The sequence below is a fragment of the Sander lucioperca genome, chromosome 13 (genome assembly GCF_008315115.2).
Source record: "Sander lucioperca isolate FBNREF2018 chromosome 13, SLUC_FBN_1.2, whole genome shotgun sequence".
NCBI classification, from domain to species: Eukaryota; Metazoa; Chordata; class Actinopteri; order Perciformes; family Percidae; genus Sander; species Sander lucioperca.
The window spans coordinates 36,811,054-36,828,553 of NC_050185.1; the positions used below are offsets into that span (position 1 = coordinate 36,811,054).

The window sequence follows — 17,500 nt, forward strand, 5'->3', positions numbered from 1 at the left end:
ACAGAGAGAGAGAGAGAGAGTGAGACACAGAGAGAGAGAGAGAGAGAGAGAGAGAGAGACTGTTTGTATCCTTTCCACTTTCTAAAATAGGAGGATTCTTCTTTACTTTTATTCCTTTAACTATATTTTCCTGATGAAACTTACAGACTTTTACTGAAGGAACATTTTCATTGCAGGACTTTAACTTGTAACAGAGTATTTAACAGCAGTAATCTGAGTACTTGCGTGTCTCGACAGGTCTCTGTCAGGCCGGATCGTAGGGGGAGTCTGGTGGTTCTTCACCCTCATCATCATCTCGTCGTACACGGCCAACCTGGCGGCGTTCCTCACCGTGGAGCGCATGGTGTCGCCCATCGAGAGCGCCGAGGATCTGGCCAAGCAGACGGAGATCGCCTACGGGACGCTGGACGGAGGCTCCACCAAGGAGTTCTTCAGGGTCAGCACCACTCAGCGCTTTACTTACTCACTCTACTGTAATCCTCATTATTCTGAAGAAAAAATAGAAAATTATGCAATGCCCAAAAAATGCCCCCAAAAAGCGACAAAAAATATCCGTAAAAAGTAACAAAAATGTCCCAAAACATGTCTCAAAAATGCCCTAAAAGAGCGATAAAAATGCCCAAAAAATGTTCCACTCTAATCCTGTTCTTCAGGGTCAGCACCACTCAGCGTTTTACTTACTAACTCTACTGTAATCCTCATTATTCTGAAGAAAATTAGCAAATTATGCAATGTCCAAAAAATGCCCCAAAAAAAGTGACAAAAATTCAAATAAGCAACAAACTTCGAAAAAAGTGACAAAACTTTGAAGAAAAAAAGACAGAAATTTCCTATTTACTTACTAACTCTAAGTCCTCTTAAAATGTCCCAAAAAATGTCCCAAAAAGTGACAAAAATGTCCTAAAAGATGCCCTCAAAATGTCCTAAAAGATGCCCTCAAAATGTCCCAAAAAGCGACAAAAATGTCCCAAAAAATGTCCCAAAAAGCAACAAAAATATCCCAAAAAATGTCCCAAAAAGTGACAAAAATGTCCCAAAAAATGTCCTAAAAGATGCCCTGAGAATGTCCCAAAAAGCGACAAAAATGTCCCAAAAAATTTCCCAAAAGATGCCCTGAAAATGTCCCAAAAAGCGACAAAAATGTCCCAAAAAATTTCCCAAAAGATGCCCTGAAAATGTCCCAAAAAGCGACAAAAATGTCCCAAAAAATGTCCCAAAAAGTGACAAAAATGTCCCAATAAATGTCCCAATAAATGTCCCAAAAAAGAGTCAAAAATGTCCAAAAAAAGCCAGTAACTTTATTTCTCTACTAATGTTGCGTCTAAAGGCAGATGAAAGTAAAACGTCCTAAAGTAACATGCAGTGTTTGACCCCGATAACATTTTCTGTTTTTTTCTGCGCCGACTTTAGCGCTCAAAGATTGCAGTTTTTGAGAAGATGTGGTCGTACATGCGCAGCGCCGACCCCTCGGTGTTCGTGAAGAACACCAACGAGGGCGTGAGCCGGGTCCGGAAGTCGAAGGGGAAGTACGCCTACCTGCTGGAGTCGTCCATGAACGAGTACATCGAGCAGAGGAAGCCCTGCGACACCATGAAAGTTGGCGGGAACCTGGACTCCAAAGGTTACGGCGTGGCCACGCCCAAAGGATCGCGCCTCAGGTACGCTCGGAGTCACGGGACACGGGACGGCACCGCGGGGGGTAAATGTCGGGGTCCTGTTGTGTCTGTTTCTGTGGGAAATCAAACTCAAACATGTTGAGTTATTATACAGCTCAACAGTCTGGTTCTGGAAGTAAAATGTCCTGTTCATTTTCTCCGTTAGGATTTAGATTATCAATCATGAAGTCTAAACCCGAGGTTCTCAAACGCATCACTCAAAGGTTTTTGATGCCCGGAACAAAACAACATTTAATCAACTTACTTTTATCTTTTAAGCAACACACATTCAAGTTGAGTTATTTTTTCCTGCTCAACTTTTTGACCCATTTGGGAACCGTCACATGGGATCCGCGTCTGGTTTTTATTCCAGGTTTTATTGCTGCTTTTTCCGATCTTTGCGATTTTCTATTTCCGTGTATATTCAACATCACCAAGAACCTGTTCTTATTTTGAAAGCGCTGTTAAGTCCTCACCGTAAAGAATGCAAAACGTACATTTTGTGTGTAAAAAGTACTTAATGTTATACCTGTACGTACTACGGCATGTAAAGCACAGTGCTGCTAAACTTCCCTATTATATTAAACACGGGGGGTAAATGTCGGGGTCCCTATTGTGTCTGTTTCTGTGGGACATCAAACCAAACAGACAGCACATGTTGAGTTATTATACAGCTCAACAGTCTGGTTCTGGAAGTAAAACATCCCGTTCATTTTCTCCGTTAGGATTTAGATTATCAGTCATAATGTCTAAACCAGAGGTGCTCAAACACATCACTTCCATTTAATCAACTCAGTTTTATCTTTTAAGCAACACACATTCAAGTTGAGTTCTTCGTTTTCCTGCTCAACTTTTGGACCCATTTGGGAACCGTCACATGGGCTTTGCCAGCCAACGGTACCTTTTTCCAGCTTCTGCAATAAAAGGACGGTTTTTTCTATGTTTTTTCCGAGATTTTTGTTGTTGTTTCCTGTTGTTTTTTCGACATTTTTGTCACTTTTTTACCATTTTCAAAATGTTTTTCTAGAGCCCGACCGATAAAGGATTTTTAAGACCGATATCGATACAAATATTTGGTGATTTAAAAATCTGATATTCCGATATATCAGACAATATATATTTAAAATAAATTATCCAGAAACGCATAATAAAACATAAACAGATTTCCCTAACATTAGTTATTTGTAATTATTTATGAGTCCTCACTAAAATAATATGATAATGATAATACAGTTTAAAAATAAACATGTTTGTTTTATTGTCACAACAGAACATCAAAATATATCAAAGTTCTGATAAATAAAATGTATAAAACTACAAACTTAAGATATGAAACTTAACACTCAGAACATGGTTGAAGGGTGTTTCATCCATTTTTATTATTATTTTTTTTTTATCGGCCATTATAAATGCCGATACCGATAGTTTGGAAAATGCTGATAATATCTCTAGCTCTAGCTCTAGTTTTTCATGCGCCGAATCAAATGTTTTACAGTCCCGATTCCTCTCGTAGCTGGCTGGCTCGGGTTCAGGGTTAAAACTCTTTATATCAGCATTGTATGAAACGTCAACGGAGATATAGAACGAAGGAAAATCCCTTCCAGAACCAGAGCTGTTCACTGTTGAGCTGTAATGTTCCTCTATTCGTTTTCTTGGTTTTAAATCAGTTAAAAGAGGATTGGTTACATCAACCAAACTAAAAGTAGATGTTTTTAAACTTTATTTTCTAACATGAATATGCCAGAGTTATGGGATGTAAACAGTGGACCCGGTCTGCACTGGTTGGGACTCAAGTTCTGGGTCTGCTTTTTCGACTTTTTTTGTCACTTTTGTTGACTATTATGATACTTTTTCTGACATTTTTTCTTCTTTTTTGCCTTTTTTCCAACATTTTTGTCATTTCTACCACTTTTTTTTTAAACGTTTTTACTTATTTTAATAAGTCAGGAACTAAGACTTACCTGAGACTTGGTCCCACCTCTGCAGAGCGCGGTTCAAACAGGAGAGTACTATTGAACAGTACACAGTTTCAGAGATGTACAATCAGAAGTGACCGTCACAGAACAGTCTGTCAGTTTGGGGTTTTTGACTTGTTGACTGTCTGTGTGTTTGTCTGTCAGTCAGTCAGTCTGTCTGTCTGTCTGTCTGTCTGTCTCTTAATCTGTCTGTCTTGTCTCTCTCTCTCTTTTGTTTGTCTTTGTCATGTCTGTCCGTCTTACTGTCTGTCTCTCTGTCTGTCTCTCTGTCTGTCTGTCTGTCTGTCTCAGTGTTTCAGTCGGCCTGTTTAGCTGTCTGACTGCCAACCTGCCGATCTGTCGCTACGCTGACGATGCCGCTATCTATCTATCTATCTATCTATCTATCTATCTATCTATCTATCTATCTATCTATCTATCTATCTATCTATCTGTCTGTCTGTCTGTCTGTCTGTCTGTCTCTCTTGCTGTCTGTCTATCTGCCTGTCTGTCTGTCTATCTATCTATCTGTCTGTCTGCCTGTTTCTCTGCCTGTCTGTCTGTCTGTCTCTCTGCCTGTCTGTCTGTCTGTCTGTGTATCTATCTATCTATCTGCCTGTCTGCCTGTTTCTCTGCCTGTCTGTCTGTCTGTCTGTCTGTCTCTCTGCCTGTCTGTCTGTCTGTGTATCTATCTGCCTGTCTGCCTGTTTCTCTGCCTGTCTGTCTCTCTGCCTGTCTGTCCGTCTATTTTTCTATCTATCGCTGCTGTTAGATAAAACATTGCTTTAAAAATAGGATAATTTAGGTAATTCATTTGTAGTTTTAAGTATTTTCGAATTGTTCTTCTTTGGCTAATAGTCACTGAATTTGAACTGAATCAAAAAGTATAAATCCTGAACTAAATGTAACAAAGAAATGACTAAAGTCAGCACTCTGTTAACATCTACTCAGGATTTAAATGCCTGCTGGATAACTGTCTCTAAAAGCCAATAACAGGGGAAAAAACCCAACAATTGTAGCTCCGTTAGAACATGAATACCATTAGGTTTTTATTCTTATCTGACAGCAGCATTTGGAAGTTATGTTTCCTTTCTTCCTTTGTTTCAGACATCAGTGGGCTTTGTCCATGTTTTTATCAGATGTTCTGCGAGAGAACATCTCGTTCTCATTATTTCTGCTTCACATCAGCGTTTTTACAGCCAACCCAGAGTCGCAGAACGGAAATTAGCTCCAAAGATTAGATTAGTATGCTGACTGTTCTTGCGTGTTATGAAATGAAAAGTGTAGGCCAGCAACATCAATCAGTGTTACACACACACACACACACACACACACACACACAGAGTGAAAAACACAACCAGGCAATTTGGCAAATGTATGCGTTCGAACTAAAAGCGTTTTTTCCGTTTGTTGAAGCAAATTAATGAAGTGAGAATTCCTGATAGCAGATTGTAGAGAAAGCCATGGAAGTTATTCAAGAGAGCGAGAACGTGTAAGACTTTGTGATCAGTTGCTTAGCAACGCACTTGTGTGAAAGCATATTGGATAATCACCTTCACACGGCTCACTACTTTCATTTAAACAGACTCTGTACTTTGCCTCTGGGTTGACCGGCTCTCAGTACTAACAGCTGACAAAGTCATTATCATAACTACTTAATTTCATCATTTCCACATATGAAACTCTGATTTCAGCTCATGTCTCTGCTGCAGCATCACTGTTGCTAAAACTTGGGGTAATTTTCTGTATTATTTTTAACAACCTGGACCCTATTTTACCGATGCGTTGGTGTCTAACTGACTAATGTGAACAAATTCTTTAAAGTTTATCCAGTATTGAGCGAGAACGCTGGAACTGGCAGCCGTGAAACCGGGCTGTAATGTAACCCACCAGACTCCATGTAAATAATTAGTACTTTTATAATCGTAAAACACACTTCATTCAAAGTGGACAACAACAAAATAAAACTACCAAAAGCTGTCTTGGTTCATCTTTTCACTGTTCCAACAATCACCATTCTGGTTTGGTTGAAATAAACCCTTAATTCACCCATTTACATGTGGAGATATGCTGCCTCTATACACGCTCAAAGTCCTGATTATTTACATGGAGTCTGGTGGAGATATGCTGGCTCTATACACGCTAAAAGTCCTGATTATTTACATGGAGTCTGGTGGGTTTAGTGATGGTGATTTCGGGTCTGTTTCATGTTAAACTAAAAGGATCTTCCTCTTTAACTAAAAGGTCTATCTCTGTAGGGATCCATCCCATAATGTTGTCAGACACTTAGAATAATAATCTGAGTCTGTCAGCAGCAACAATAGAAGTTTTAGTGACTCTAACTGCTGCTGAACATTAGTCCTGTAGGGTTACAGTACAGCTTGTTTTTAGTTTAATACTGGACAAGTTTCAAAGATTTTTGTTCCCATCAGACACTTAGACACAGAAACATGGAAAATAGAGTCAAGGTTGAAAAATACCAAAGTTACTCTTTACTCTTCTTGACTGTGCTACATTCGGAGAGTTATTGTTCCAGAATGACATTTTTACAATTTCATTGAAATTATTGATTGACTAAAACAAAAAAATAGTAGTTGGATTTCAAATAATAATTGTTAACCCTAACCCTGTGCACACTTCAACTGGACTATTCTATGTTTTACACTTAATTTTTAATGTATATTTCATGTAAAGTATGTTTACATGATTCACTTTGGAACAAAACTCTTCTTTTGCTGTTGCCATCGGTCTTGTCTCTTCACACTGATGTCATTCTGGTTGGCTCATACCTGATCATTTTATTGATTCATGTTTATTAGCCATCACTGTAGAAAAGTCACTGCAACTGTACAGCTTGGATCGTTTCTGGTATGTAAAGGGGAACAACAGCCTTGTGGGTATTTTTGTATTTTGTAGGGAATAACAACATGTAGGTTGCATTCAATTGCACCTCGTAAACTCTGACAAACTCAAGCTGTTGTTGCAAAGTACCCTTCTGCCATCTAAGTAGCTCTAACTTTTTAAATCGGAAATTGAATCGGATCATGGCCTTAAAGCGTAACTCTCGCCAAAATGCAACCTAGGGTGTTTTTGTGAATGGACCCAAATCAAACTTTAATTTAAACGCATAATTGGGACAGAAACGCCACTTTTAAGATTGACCGTATTCTCGTTTTCTCTCGTTGGGTCAAATGGCCTTTTGAATGGGAGTGCTAGGGGCACTACTATGATCACATCAAAATCACTATTTTTAAACCACTAAGAAGGCTCGACACAACATGATCATCACATCCAAGTATCACCAGGGGCTCTACACCTTAATGAAAGCATTGAGAACATTGTTTGTGTTCACAGAGTTTACTAAAAAGAAATGTTTTCAACAACTCACTTTAGCAGTTGGGTTTTCCGCTCACAGCCATCTCGCCAGTCAAAAAGTGTCGATCTCCGAATGTGAATGAACGGACTCCATAGGAGGAAATGTCATTCTTATATGAGGCTCCTTTTTCAACTACAAGGTCGATATTGTTTTTCACGACAAAACAAAGAATTATCCGTGCATTTATATGAAAACGAGAATACGATCAATCTTAAAAGTGGCGTTTCTGTCCCAATTATGCGTTTAAACTAAAGTTTCACTTGGGTACATTTACAAAAACACCCTAGGTTGCATTTTGGCGAGAGTTACGCTAAGTAAAATCGAATCATGGATTTGGAGAATCGAGACACCCCTATTCAACATGTTTTTTTATATTCCACTGGGTATGTATGTCCAAACATTTGACTGTTGTTCCTCATTTATTTATCAGGTAATGAATGGAAATAATGCAAGTCGAGGATTGCTGCACAGTAGTCAGTAACAGGATGCATTTGCTGTTTTCAACCCAGACCGCATTAACATGTGTTCCTTCACTAGTATATCCATAGAAATGGTTAGAAATGCCATTGAGCTGTTTGCCGTAGTCGTTTGATTAGTACACAACAAAATGGTGGTTGTTGTTAGTTGCCATGGTGATAACACGCGTCAGTGGGGCCGTAAACTCTGTCGCAGCTTCCTGGGAGTGACCATTGATGTATTATAGCACAAGCCATGGGTGTATTATTGTCCCGACATTATTGTCCTAACCATGGATATATTATGGGCTCAACCGTGAGTGTATTATGGTCCCAATACTGAATCCCCCCCACCACCCCCCCTCCCAAGTTTAAGACGCTGCTGCAGCCGTTCACTGGGCTAAGACACTATAATCATTCAGGCGTTCAAAGAACATGACAAATCTTCTTTTAAAAATCCAAAGCTCACAAACACTTCTTTAATATGTTCTACGATAGCGGTCACAAACCGTGCTTTCATTTTTACTGAAACCATGTGGATGGAATATGCACAACTTTGGTTTGGTTTTTGCTTTTCTTGATGATTTTAGTTTTATTTAGTTACATATACCAAAATTATTTTTCACGCTTATTTATGGTTGGGTTTGTGTTTACTAACCCTGTTCTGGATTGGTTGATGTGCTAGTTGGAGAGGATTTACTCCACCTCTGTGTGGAGTATTGTTTGTATTTGCCTGTGCACACGATGAGGAAGGGCGCTGCCCGAAATCTGGCAATATTGCAATATTGCACCATTGTGTGGCAATAAACTTTTAAATTGGAGTGCCGTCCTAGTAGCTTTATGCATGATTATTCACGTTTAGGATCCAGCACCCAGCTTTTAAAGCTTGCTTAGTATCTATGTGAGTTGAGTGTGTGCAGTCCTATTTCATATGCACAACTTTAAAATATGGGAAACAATGTTTTAACACGGTCTGGGTTGAAGAGCAATGGTTTTGTCCTTTCAAAGATTAATTTCATGATGATAACATGCCTGTCATAAGTAGATATATGTAATGATGTTGCTGTCTTCCTGATGGCGGTCCTCTGCTCATTAACACCTAGTTCCCTTCTATCCCTCATTACTATCACCCCGTAGAAACCCCGTTAACTTGGCAGTGTTAAAACTGAACGAGCAGGGTCTGTTGGACAAATTGAAAAACAGATGGTGGTATGACAAGGGAGAGTGCGGCGCCAGGGCAGGGGACTCCAAGGTCAGATCACCGTAACCCCCAACGCCGGGTAACGACAGGCAATCGCACATCGGGGTAACCGGCAACAACCCAAAACTTAAATACCAGGCACAAAACACTCCAGATGGCACTGCTGAAACCAAACCTGAACCTGCTGGTTGGTGTCTTTCTCTATTAACGTAGAAGCATTGGTTCCACCTCTGGAATAGGAGGGGATCTGAGGCCTTGTTGAAGAGCATTTTTTTTTACTTACCAACTTCTGATCCAGGGGGTATTTTACAAAACACACTTTGAAGGCTTTCATAACAAAATGTGATCCAGGGGTTACCCCTATTCTAGTCTACATCCACAACATTTGATTTCCGGGATTGCTCCGGTGCTGCCAGAAATTCTGCCGGATGTCCCTTGTGTGGATGTCCGTCCCCTTCCTCTTCTTTGTGTGGCATTCTAACCTCTGGTGGATTTGTGAGGACTATGCTTAACTGCTCCTCAGATCTCTGCAGGGTAAATCCAGACAGCTAGCTAGACTATCTGTCCAATCTGAGTTTTCTGTTGCACGACTAAAACTACTTTTGAACGTACACATGTTCCACCAAAACAAGTTCCTTCCTGAGACTATTTAGCAGAGGCACCGTGGCTCCGTCCGGAGCTTAGCACCGCCCAAGACAATTGTGATTGGTTTAAAGAAATGCCAATAAACCAGAGCACGTTTTTCTCCCATCCAGGAATGCTGTGTGGACTAGTTTGCTTATTTCAACATTTTTGTCGCTTTTTTAACGTTTCCTTCTTATTATCCTTAACTTTTCTTAACTAATTTGGACTGCTCCTAGTGTTTACCTCTTCTGCCTACGCCAGGGGCCGGCCCTGACCTTTATTGGGTCAACACATGGAGGTCATTTAAATAACTGTAGACTCACTGAGCCCAGCTGACTGACGATAAACCCAGATTATCCAGTTAGCACGCTGAGTAAAATACCCCCCTGATCTCTGACATCTGGAGCCGGCTCCTTGTTGATGGACAGTGTTGACTCGGCCCCTCCAAGAACTCAAACTACAGCAATCCTTTAATATCTCTCCAACACAAATCACAATTTCTAGTTTCTAGTTTTTGGACAGTTTAATCATTTTGTTTCCGGAGTGTTTTTAGATCTTGCCGGTTACCCAAAGTGATATAGTAATACACATCTCGCACATAGGGAGTCAGGCCGAACCAGGCTAGATGGAGTATTAATGCATATCACTTTGACGCTGACATTTACCCATAAAAAAAAACAGTTATGTGTGACTGTGCCTGTTTTGTTCTTTTCTTTCTGTTGTTGTTGAGATGTGTAACAACGCATTATGTAATAACAACGCATTATGTTATAAAATGTCAAAATATAGGCCTAATGAATATATATTTCATTATGTAATAATCTGCCGCATTTTGTAATAAAAACACAGAACGCAATATTTAATAAATTTAGTGATGTGAATTGACCAATGAAAGGTGATACTAATCTACTGAACAAATTTTATTTTTTTTAATATTCTTTTTAAATAGATTTTGAGTCGCCCATGATTCAAGCTAGAATTCATTAAATAAACATGATAGTGTTATAAAAAATGAATGAAGGCATCCATATTACACTTTCGTAAAAAAAAGAAAAAGTGGAACCCTGCATTTTGTAATATTATATTTATTTCATATAATTATTACAAAATGCGGCATATTGTTACATAATGCGGTGGATTTTTAAACATTTTCACATTTTATGACATAATGCGTTGTTACAGGGTGTTCTTTGTGGCGAACCAGCCAGATTTTTTGCTCAAAGCGTTGCTGCGGCTGCAGCGTGTTTCTGTGCAGCTGAACAATAACATAACATAACATGTAGGTGCATAATGTTATTTATGTTATTCCCCCCCCCCTCCCCCCCTACCTCCCCCCTGCCTTCCTCCCATGGTTCTTTTTGAAGAATCCCAGTAAACCTAGCAGTACTGAAGCTCAATGAACAAGCCATCTTAGACAAGTTGAAAAACAAGTGGTGGTATGACAAGGGGGAGTGTGGACACAAGGACTCCGGCAGAAAGGTCAGTTCAGTTCCTGGGGGGTTGCTCGGCCCGGTCCCCCCTTCACCCCCCAACCACCACCCCATCACCCCCCCAACCCCGCCCCTATGCACACACACACACACACGCACCTTAAAGTACGTGTCCACAGGCAGCAGCATTTCCACGCACACTCTGAGGCTACATCTCCACCGCTACGTTTTGGGTTTTAAGCGAGTTTTGAGCCAAAAGTGATCTCCATGGACACAAGTGTTTTTAGCTCCAGTAGAAGAACTAATCTTCGTTTAAAACGTCAACGTCATGTCGGAAAAGTGGCAGAAACATTCCAACAAGCGACAAAAAACTTCAACATAACGTTGAAAAAAACTACACAAACATCGGAAAATAACTGCACTGAAAACGTCGACATGAATTCTAATTTGTTACTCTCCACCTCTTTTCTAAATGAGGGAGAACGTCAGAAACCTAAAATATTTTAAACAGAACTTTGTGTCCCCTCTAAGGCTCCATGTCCGTTTTGGTTTTTAAGTGTTTGAGTTTTGAGCCTAAAGTGATCTCGGTGCTCCAAGTGTTCTCATCTCTAAGAACTAATCTCTGTTTAAACTAACACGCCCAAACCTCATGTCTCATCATCATTCTGGTGTACTGGAAATAAACAGGAGGCAGCGTGGAGACTCCGCCCCCTGCTGGTAGTTACCATGGTAATGTTAGTAGCTTTATGCTGCGTTCCAGACACAATTTTTAGCCTGTAAGTTACAACTTCAAGTCACGACTCACGACGTGGTAGCGTTCCAGGCAAAGTCACAACACACCCTTCTAGCTAGCGTTAGCTAGTGGCTACCTAACATTGACGTTAGCTTGCGCTAGCTGATACTAGCGATTTCTAGTTGGCAACATATATTGGCCTTCATTTAATAAACATAACCTGTAGTAGTACACAATCGTATGTGTATTGTTTTGATTACAATGTGCAGAATTACTTTACGTTGCCTATTTATGTCTATTTATTTCTATTTCTCACCGTTAATCACCGGCGTCTGTACAGCATCAACAGGGGGCGCCATTGTTGTTTATGTGTGTGTGACGTCAAAAACTGTAACTGGGAGTACAACGATCTGGTACCAGTTCACGGGGAGTAGGTTACGGGTTTGACTGCTGTTCCAGGGCACTTTCCCGGGAAGAAGGTTGTGAAAACAAAGGTTGCGTGTCTGGAACGCAGCATAAGTCTCAGAGAACGAGATCTTGTGACCGATAAGACCCAATCAGGAGGAGAAACGTTGGCGTCAGTGTCGGCGTTGCCAAAGGTCTCCGTTTGGAGCCGTTGAGATGGCAACACAACCCGAGCTATCAAAAAAAAAAAAAGTCAAAAAAAGCCACAAAAAACTAAATAAGTGTTAAAACCGTTGAAGAAATGAAATGTTGAACACGCTGTGGACACGTACCTTTACCTAGACCACCCCCCCCCCAAAAAAAAAAAACAACCAAACATCAGCAAGTACACTCTGAAAAGAAAAAGTTGTTTGCAGATATCATCCTTCTCTAAGTTTCGTCTTTTCATGCTAATTAGAAGTTTGTAAACTTTTTTTTCAGATTGGTTTGATGCAAGAAATTTTAACTTCAGTTCTTTAAATTTCACTCACAGTGAACTTTAAATATATTTCTAAATGTATAAACTATTTTATATTGCACTAAACTTGTGATAAAATAACATACTTACTAGCATTACTAATAAAAAATACAGATACACTAACATTTATAAGTGATGGTTGTTATAAAGTCTCCAGTCTTTATGCTAAGCTAACGCTAACCAGACGTCGATGTTTTTATCTAAATTGGCAAGAATGCAACGTTTAAAATGCAAATTCACATCTACTGAATTGAAATGACAACAATAACTGTGTTGAACATCTGGGGGGTAAAGAACACAACAGGAAAAGAAAAATAAAGATAGATTTATGTAGATTTAAACTTTGGAGCATCTGGCTCCTTTATTCCTTTACATAAATAAAGACATTTAGACAGAGACAGAGAGAGAGAGAGACAGGGAGAGACAGACAGAGAGATGGAAAGATAGAGGGACAGACAGAGAGACAGACAGAAAATTATTTCCTTATAAATAAAGACATGTATTCCATAAATTGTTGCAGAAACATTCAGCAGAAAATGACGCTCAGCATGTTATGAGGGACCCCCCAGTTATAATGTGTGTCCCCCCCCCCCCACGCCCTAGTCTTGTTGAGTAACTTTTAGTTTTCAGAGTGTAACCCTGCTGCTGGAGATGTGGAGGATGTGAAAACCTTGAGACTCCAACGTTGACCCCGACTGAGAGGCTGTTAAAAGCCACATGCTCAGTATAGTTGATCAACTTTCTGCTGAACTTATTCCAAACTCTGCGTGCAGTAAAAGATGCATTTGTGCAAATTGATGAGAAAATGAGCCGTTCTGACTAAGCAGACTTTGTTTGGAGATAAGAGGTTTTTAATGTCTCCAGATCAGATTTCTACAGAGGATTGACTCTGCTTAGCTTTCCTTCTCTTCTCCACAATATTATATATACATGGTCAGCAGACAGACAGACAGGCAGAGAGACAGACAGACAGACGGACAGACGGGCAGACAGGCAGACAGGCAGCCAGACAGGCAGACAGACAGAGAGACAGACAGATGGACGGACGGACAGACAGACAGACAGACAGATGGACGGGCAGACAGGCAGAGAGACAGACAGATGGACGGACGGACGGACGGACAGACAGACAGATGGACGGGCAGACAGGCAGAGCGACAGACAGATGGACGGACGGACGGACGGACAGACAGAGAGACAGACGGACGGAGAGAAAGATGAACAGACGGAGAGAAAGACAGACAGACAGACAGAGAGACAGACAGACAGACAGACAGACAGACAGACAGATGGACGGGCAGACAGGCAGAGAGACAGACAGACGGACGGACGGACAGACAGACAGACAGACAGACAGACAGACAGATGGAAGGGCAGACAGGCAGAGAGACAGACAGATGGACGGACGGACGGACGGACGGACAGACAGACAGACAGACAGATGGACGGGCAGACAGGCAGAGAGACAGACAGATGGACCGACGGACAGACGGACAGACAGAGAGACAGACGGACGGAGAGAAAGATGGACAGACGGAGAGAAAGACAGACAGACAGACAGACGGAAAGACAGACAGACAGACAGACAGACAGATGGACGGACGGACGGACGGACGGACAGACAGACAGACGGACGGAGAGAAAGATGGACAGACGGAGAGAAAGACAGAGAGACAGACAGACAGAGAGAAAGACAGACAGACGGAGAGAAAGACAGAGAGACAGACAGACAGATAGACAGACAGACGGAGAAAGACAGGCAGACAGACAGATGTAAAAAGTCAGATTTTTAACACTGCAGATCTATTTCTCTCTCTCTTTCTGTCTGTTTTCGGCTGCTGACCACAGCTTTCCCTCCTCCTCTTCGTCCACACACACACACACACACACACACACACACACACACACACTGATGCTTTTGTCTCCAATCTGTCATTCACTTTGTTTTACTGAACAAATGGCCGAGAGGTAACATGACAGTCTGGAGAGGAAAGCACTCTGATAGGCTCTCCCCAGCTTCACAACACTTCTTGTTGCAGAGGGGCCCCGCCCACTCTGATGTTGTTTCCTCCAGTTTTTCCAGTTTTTCTTTTCTTTATCAAGAGGCTGCATGCTATTGGACGAGAGTGCCAATTTTGAGAAATATTATGGGTGGAAACATTTGGAATATTTTAGAAAAGTTGAATATTTAAGAGAAAAAAAAAAGGCTGCATGCTATTGGACAAGAAGTCCTGAAACCATGTGATGCATGTGACAGAAAACCAACTGAGAAACAGACACAACACCCAATCAGATCGGCTCCGTGAGCGTTTGGATCAGGGTCTTTCACTAGTTTGGATAGTTTATTTCAACCAAGAAAGGAACAAACGCAAGCAGCATGTAGTTTCATTTCAATTCAAAAAATGGAAGCTTAGCTTTATGTTATGTTATTTCTAAATTATTATTTCAACATTTTTAAAACATTGTCCATATTTACAACCTTTGTGGCGGATGATGGTGACTTTATATATATATTTGATTTCCACAATAGCCTAATAATTAATGCCACTCAACTAAATACTTTGACCGTGGTTAGAAATAATCAGACACACACACACACACGCACACAGACAAACACAGAGACACACACATACACATACACAGAGACACAGACACGCACACAGACACACATACACACACTCACACGCACACAGACAAACACAGAGACACACACATACACATACACAGAGACACAGACACGCACACAGACACACATACACACACATACACGCACACAGACAAACACAGAGACACACACATACACATACACAGAGACACAGACACGCACACAGACACATATACACACACACACACGCACACAGACAAACACAGAGACACACACATACACATACACAGAGACACAGACACGCACACAGACACACATACACACACACACACGCACACAGACAAACACAGAGACACACACATACACATACACAGAGACACAGACACGCACACAGACACACATACACACACACACGCACACAGACAAACACAGAGACACACACATACACATACACAGAGACACAGACACGCACACAGACACACATACACACACACACGCACACAGACAAACACAGAGACACACACATACACACACACAGAGACACACAGACACGCACACAGACACACATACACACACACACACACACACACACACACAGAGACACACACAGACACGCACACAGACACACATACACACACACAGAGACACACACACAGACACACACACACACACAGAGACACACACAGAGACACAGACACACACAGACACACATACACAGACACAGAGACACACAGACAAACACAGAGACACACAGACACGCACACAGACACACATACACACACACACACAGACACACAGTCACACACACAGACACACACACACCGAGAGAGAGAGACACACACACACACACACAGACACACACACAGAGACACACACACACACACCGACAGACACACACACAGAGACACACACACACAGACACGCACACAGACACACACACACACACACACACAGACACACACACAGACACATATACACACACACACACAGAGACACACACACAGACACACACACACACACACACAGACACACATACACCGAGAGAGAGAGACATACACACAGAGACACACACACACACACACACACACACACACACCGAGAGAGACACACACCAACACACAAGTATAAACTTGACGTAGACTACGGAGAATCTCTGCACAACCATAAATCAAGCTTTACAGCTATCCGTGTATTAACGGTTGTCTGTCTGTATATTTTAACAGAAACTTACAATAGAACGTGACTTGCAGATGTATTTCTGTTAATTACAAAACAAATTAGTAGTCCTAAAATAATATCAACCGATGAAAAACAAGTAGTTTTTCAGTTGATTTTTATTTTTCATGGACATTACATGGAAAAGTTTTTGGTTTAAAATGAAAACGTATTCTAGTCCCACTTTAGTACCCTGAGCATGGAAGAAAAATATATCATAATAAAAATTAGGGCAGTTTCGTTTTTTGAATTGAAACGAAAATGGAAAAAACAAACATGCTGTATCTGTTTCTTCCTTTCTTGGTTCGAATGAAAAAACAAACTCTGGAAACGTACACGGACCGAATCCCCCCGTCTCTTAAAGAAGGATGGGTTACACTTTACTTGAAGGTATCTACATAAGAGTGACACGGTCATGTCACATCACATTATATATATATATATATATATATATGTTATAAACATAAACAAGTCATAAACGTTTATGACGTAACGCTTCTTTTAGTAAGTGTCATTCGGTTTTTGTCGTGACAAGTTGTGGTTATGGTTAGGTTTTTGGTTAGGGGGTTAGGGTTAGAGTTAGGGGGTTAAGGGGTTAGGGTGTTAGGTGTGTTCAGATCCCAGTACCCTCCCCACGCGTCCAACGATTAGGGTTAGGGGGTTAGGGTTAGGGGTGTTCGGGTTAGAGTTAGGGGGTTAGGGTTAGGGGTGTTCGGGTTAGAGTTAGGGGGTTAGGGGTGTTCGGGTTAGAGTTAGGGGGTTAGGGGTGTTCGGGTTAGAGTTAGGGGGTTAGGGGTGTTCGGGTTTGGGTTAGTGGTGTTCGGTTTAGAGTTAGGGGGTTAGGGGTGTTCGGGTTAGAGTTAGGGGGTTAGGGTTAGGGGTGTTCGGGTTTGGGTTAGTGGTGTTCGGGTTAGAGTTAGGGTTAGGGGGTTAGGGTTCATGGGTCATGACAGTGTCTTGTGTTCATGACATTGTCATGTCACTCTTATGTAGATGCAACGTTCGACCCTACTGGGTCTTAGACCCAGTAGGGTCGAAACGTTGCATTTATATTAAACATGGGAGTTTAAAGCAGTGTTGCGGACATTAAATTTTTTTCGTTTTAAGTACTTTCATTTGTCCTGCACCTGCCAGAAGGTGGGATGTGCACACAATTACTTTTATAAACACCTATGTAGATACCTTCAAGTAAAGTGTTACCAAAGGATGTTATCTTTAGCACGGGTTGCGTAAATAACAGCACGGATATCATTTTATTTATTCTGAATAATAACTGTGATGTGGAGAACGCAAAACAGAAAAACTGAAATGTGAAGTCGCAGATTCAAA

At 41.1% G+C, this 17,500-nt stretch overlaps 3 protein-coding genes and 1 long non-coding RNA gene across 8 annotated transcripts in view; 2 read left to right on the forward strand and 2 right to left on the reverse strand.

Annotated features, from left to right (window-relative positions):
• LOC116061956 overlaps positions 1-2,406 on the reverse strand; it is an 18,136-nt gene extending 15,730 nt beyond the window's left edge. The window contains exon 1 of the long non-coding RNA XR_004107866.2: positions 2,328-2,406. This is a non-coding gene — a long non-coding RNA (uncharacterized LOC116061956). The remainder of the gene's footprint in view (positions 1-2,327) is intronic.
• Positions 1-17,500, reverse strand: part of LOC116036424 (bromodomain-containing protein DDB_G0280777-like) — a 1,700,590-nt gene that overhangs the window by 1,546,671 nt on the left and 136,419 nt on the right. The gene's annotated exons all lie outside the window — the stretch shown is intronic.
• LOC116067607 (complement C1q-like protein 4) overlaps positions 1-17,500 on the forward strand; it is a 211,283-nt gene that overhangs the window by 116,977 nt on the left and 76,806 nt on the right. The window lies entirely within an intron of this gene.
• The window catches only part of LOC116061952 (glutamate receptor 1-like), a 56,297-nt gene that overhangs the window by 34,628 nt on the left and 4,169 nt on the right, over positions 1-17,500 (forward strand). For 2 of the 4 annotated variants that reach the window (XM_036008758.1, XM_036008760.1), the window contains exons 14-16: positions 238-436; positions 1,411-1,658; positions 10,631-10,745. In XM_036008758.1, the coding sequence (XP_035864651.1) occupies positions 238-436; positions 1,411-1,658; positions 10,631-10,745 (562 nt within the window). Of the gene's footprint in view, positions 1-237; positions 437-1,410; positions 1,659-8,578; positions 8,694-10,630; positions 10,746-17,500 lie in introns of all 4 variants that reach the window. The other 2 variants (XM_031316318.2, XM_036008759.1) reach the window with 2 other exon arrangements.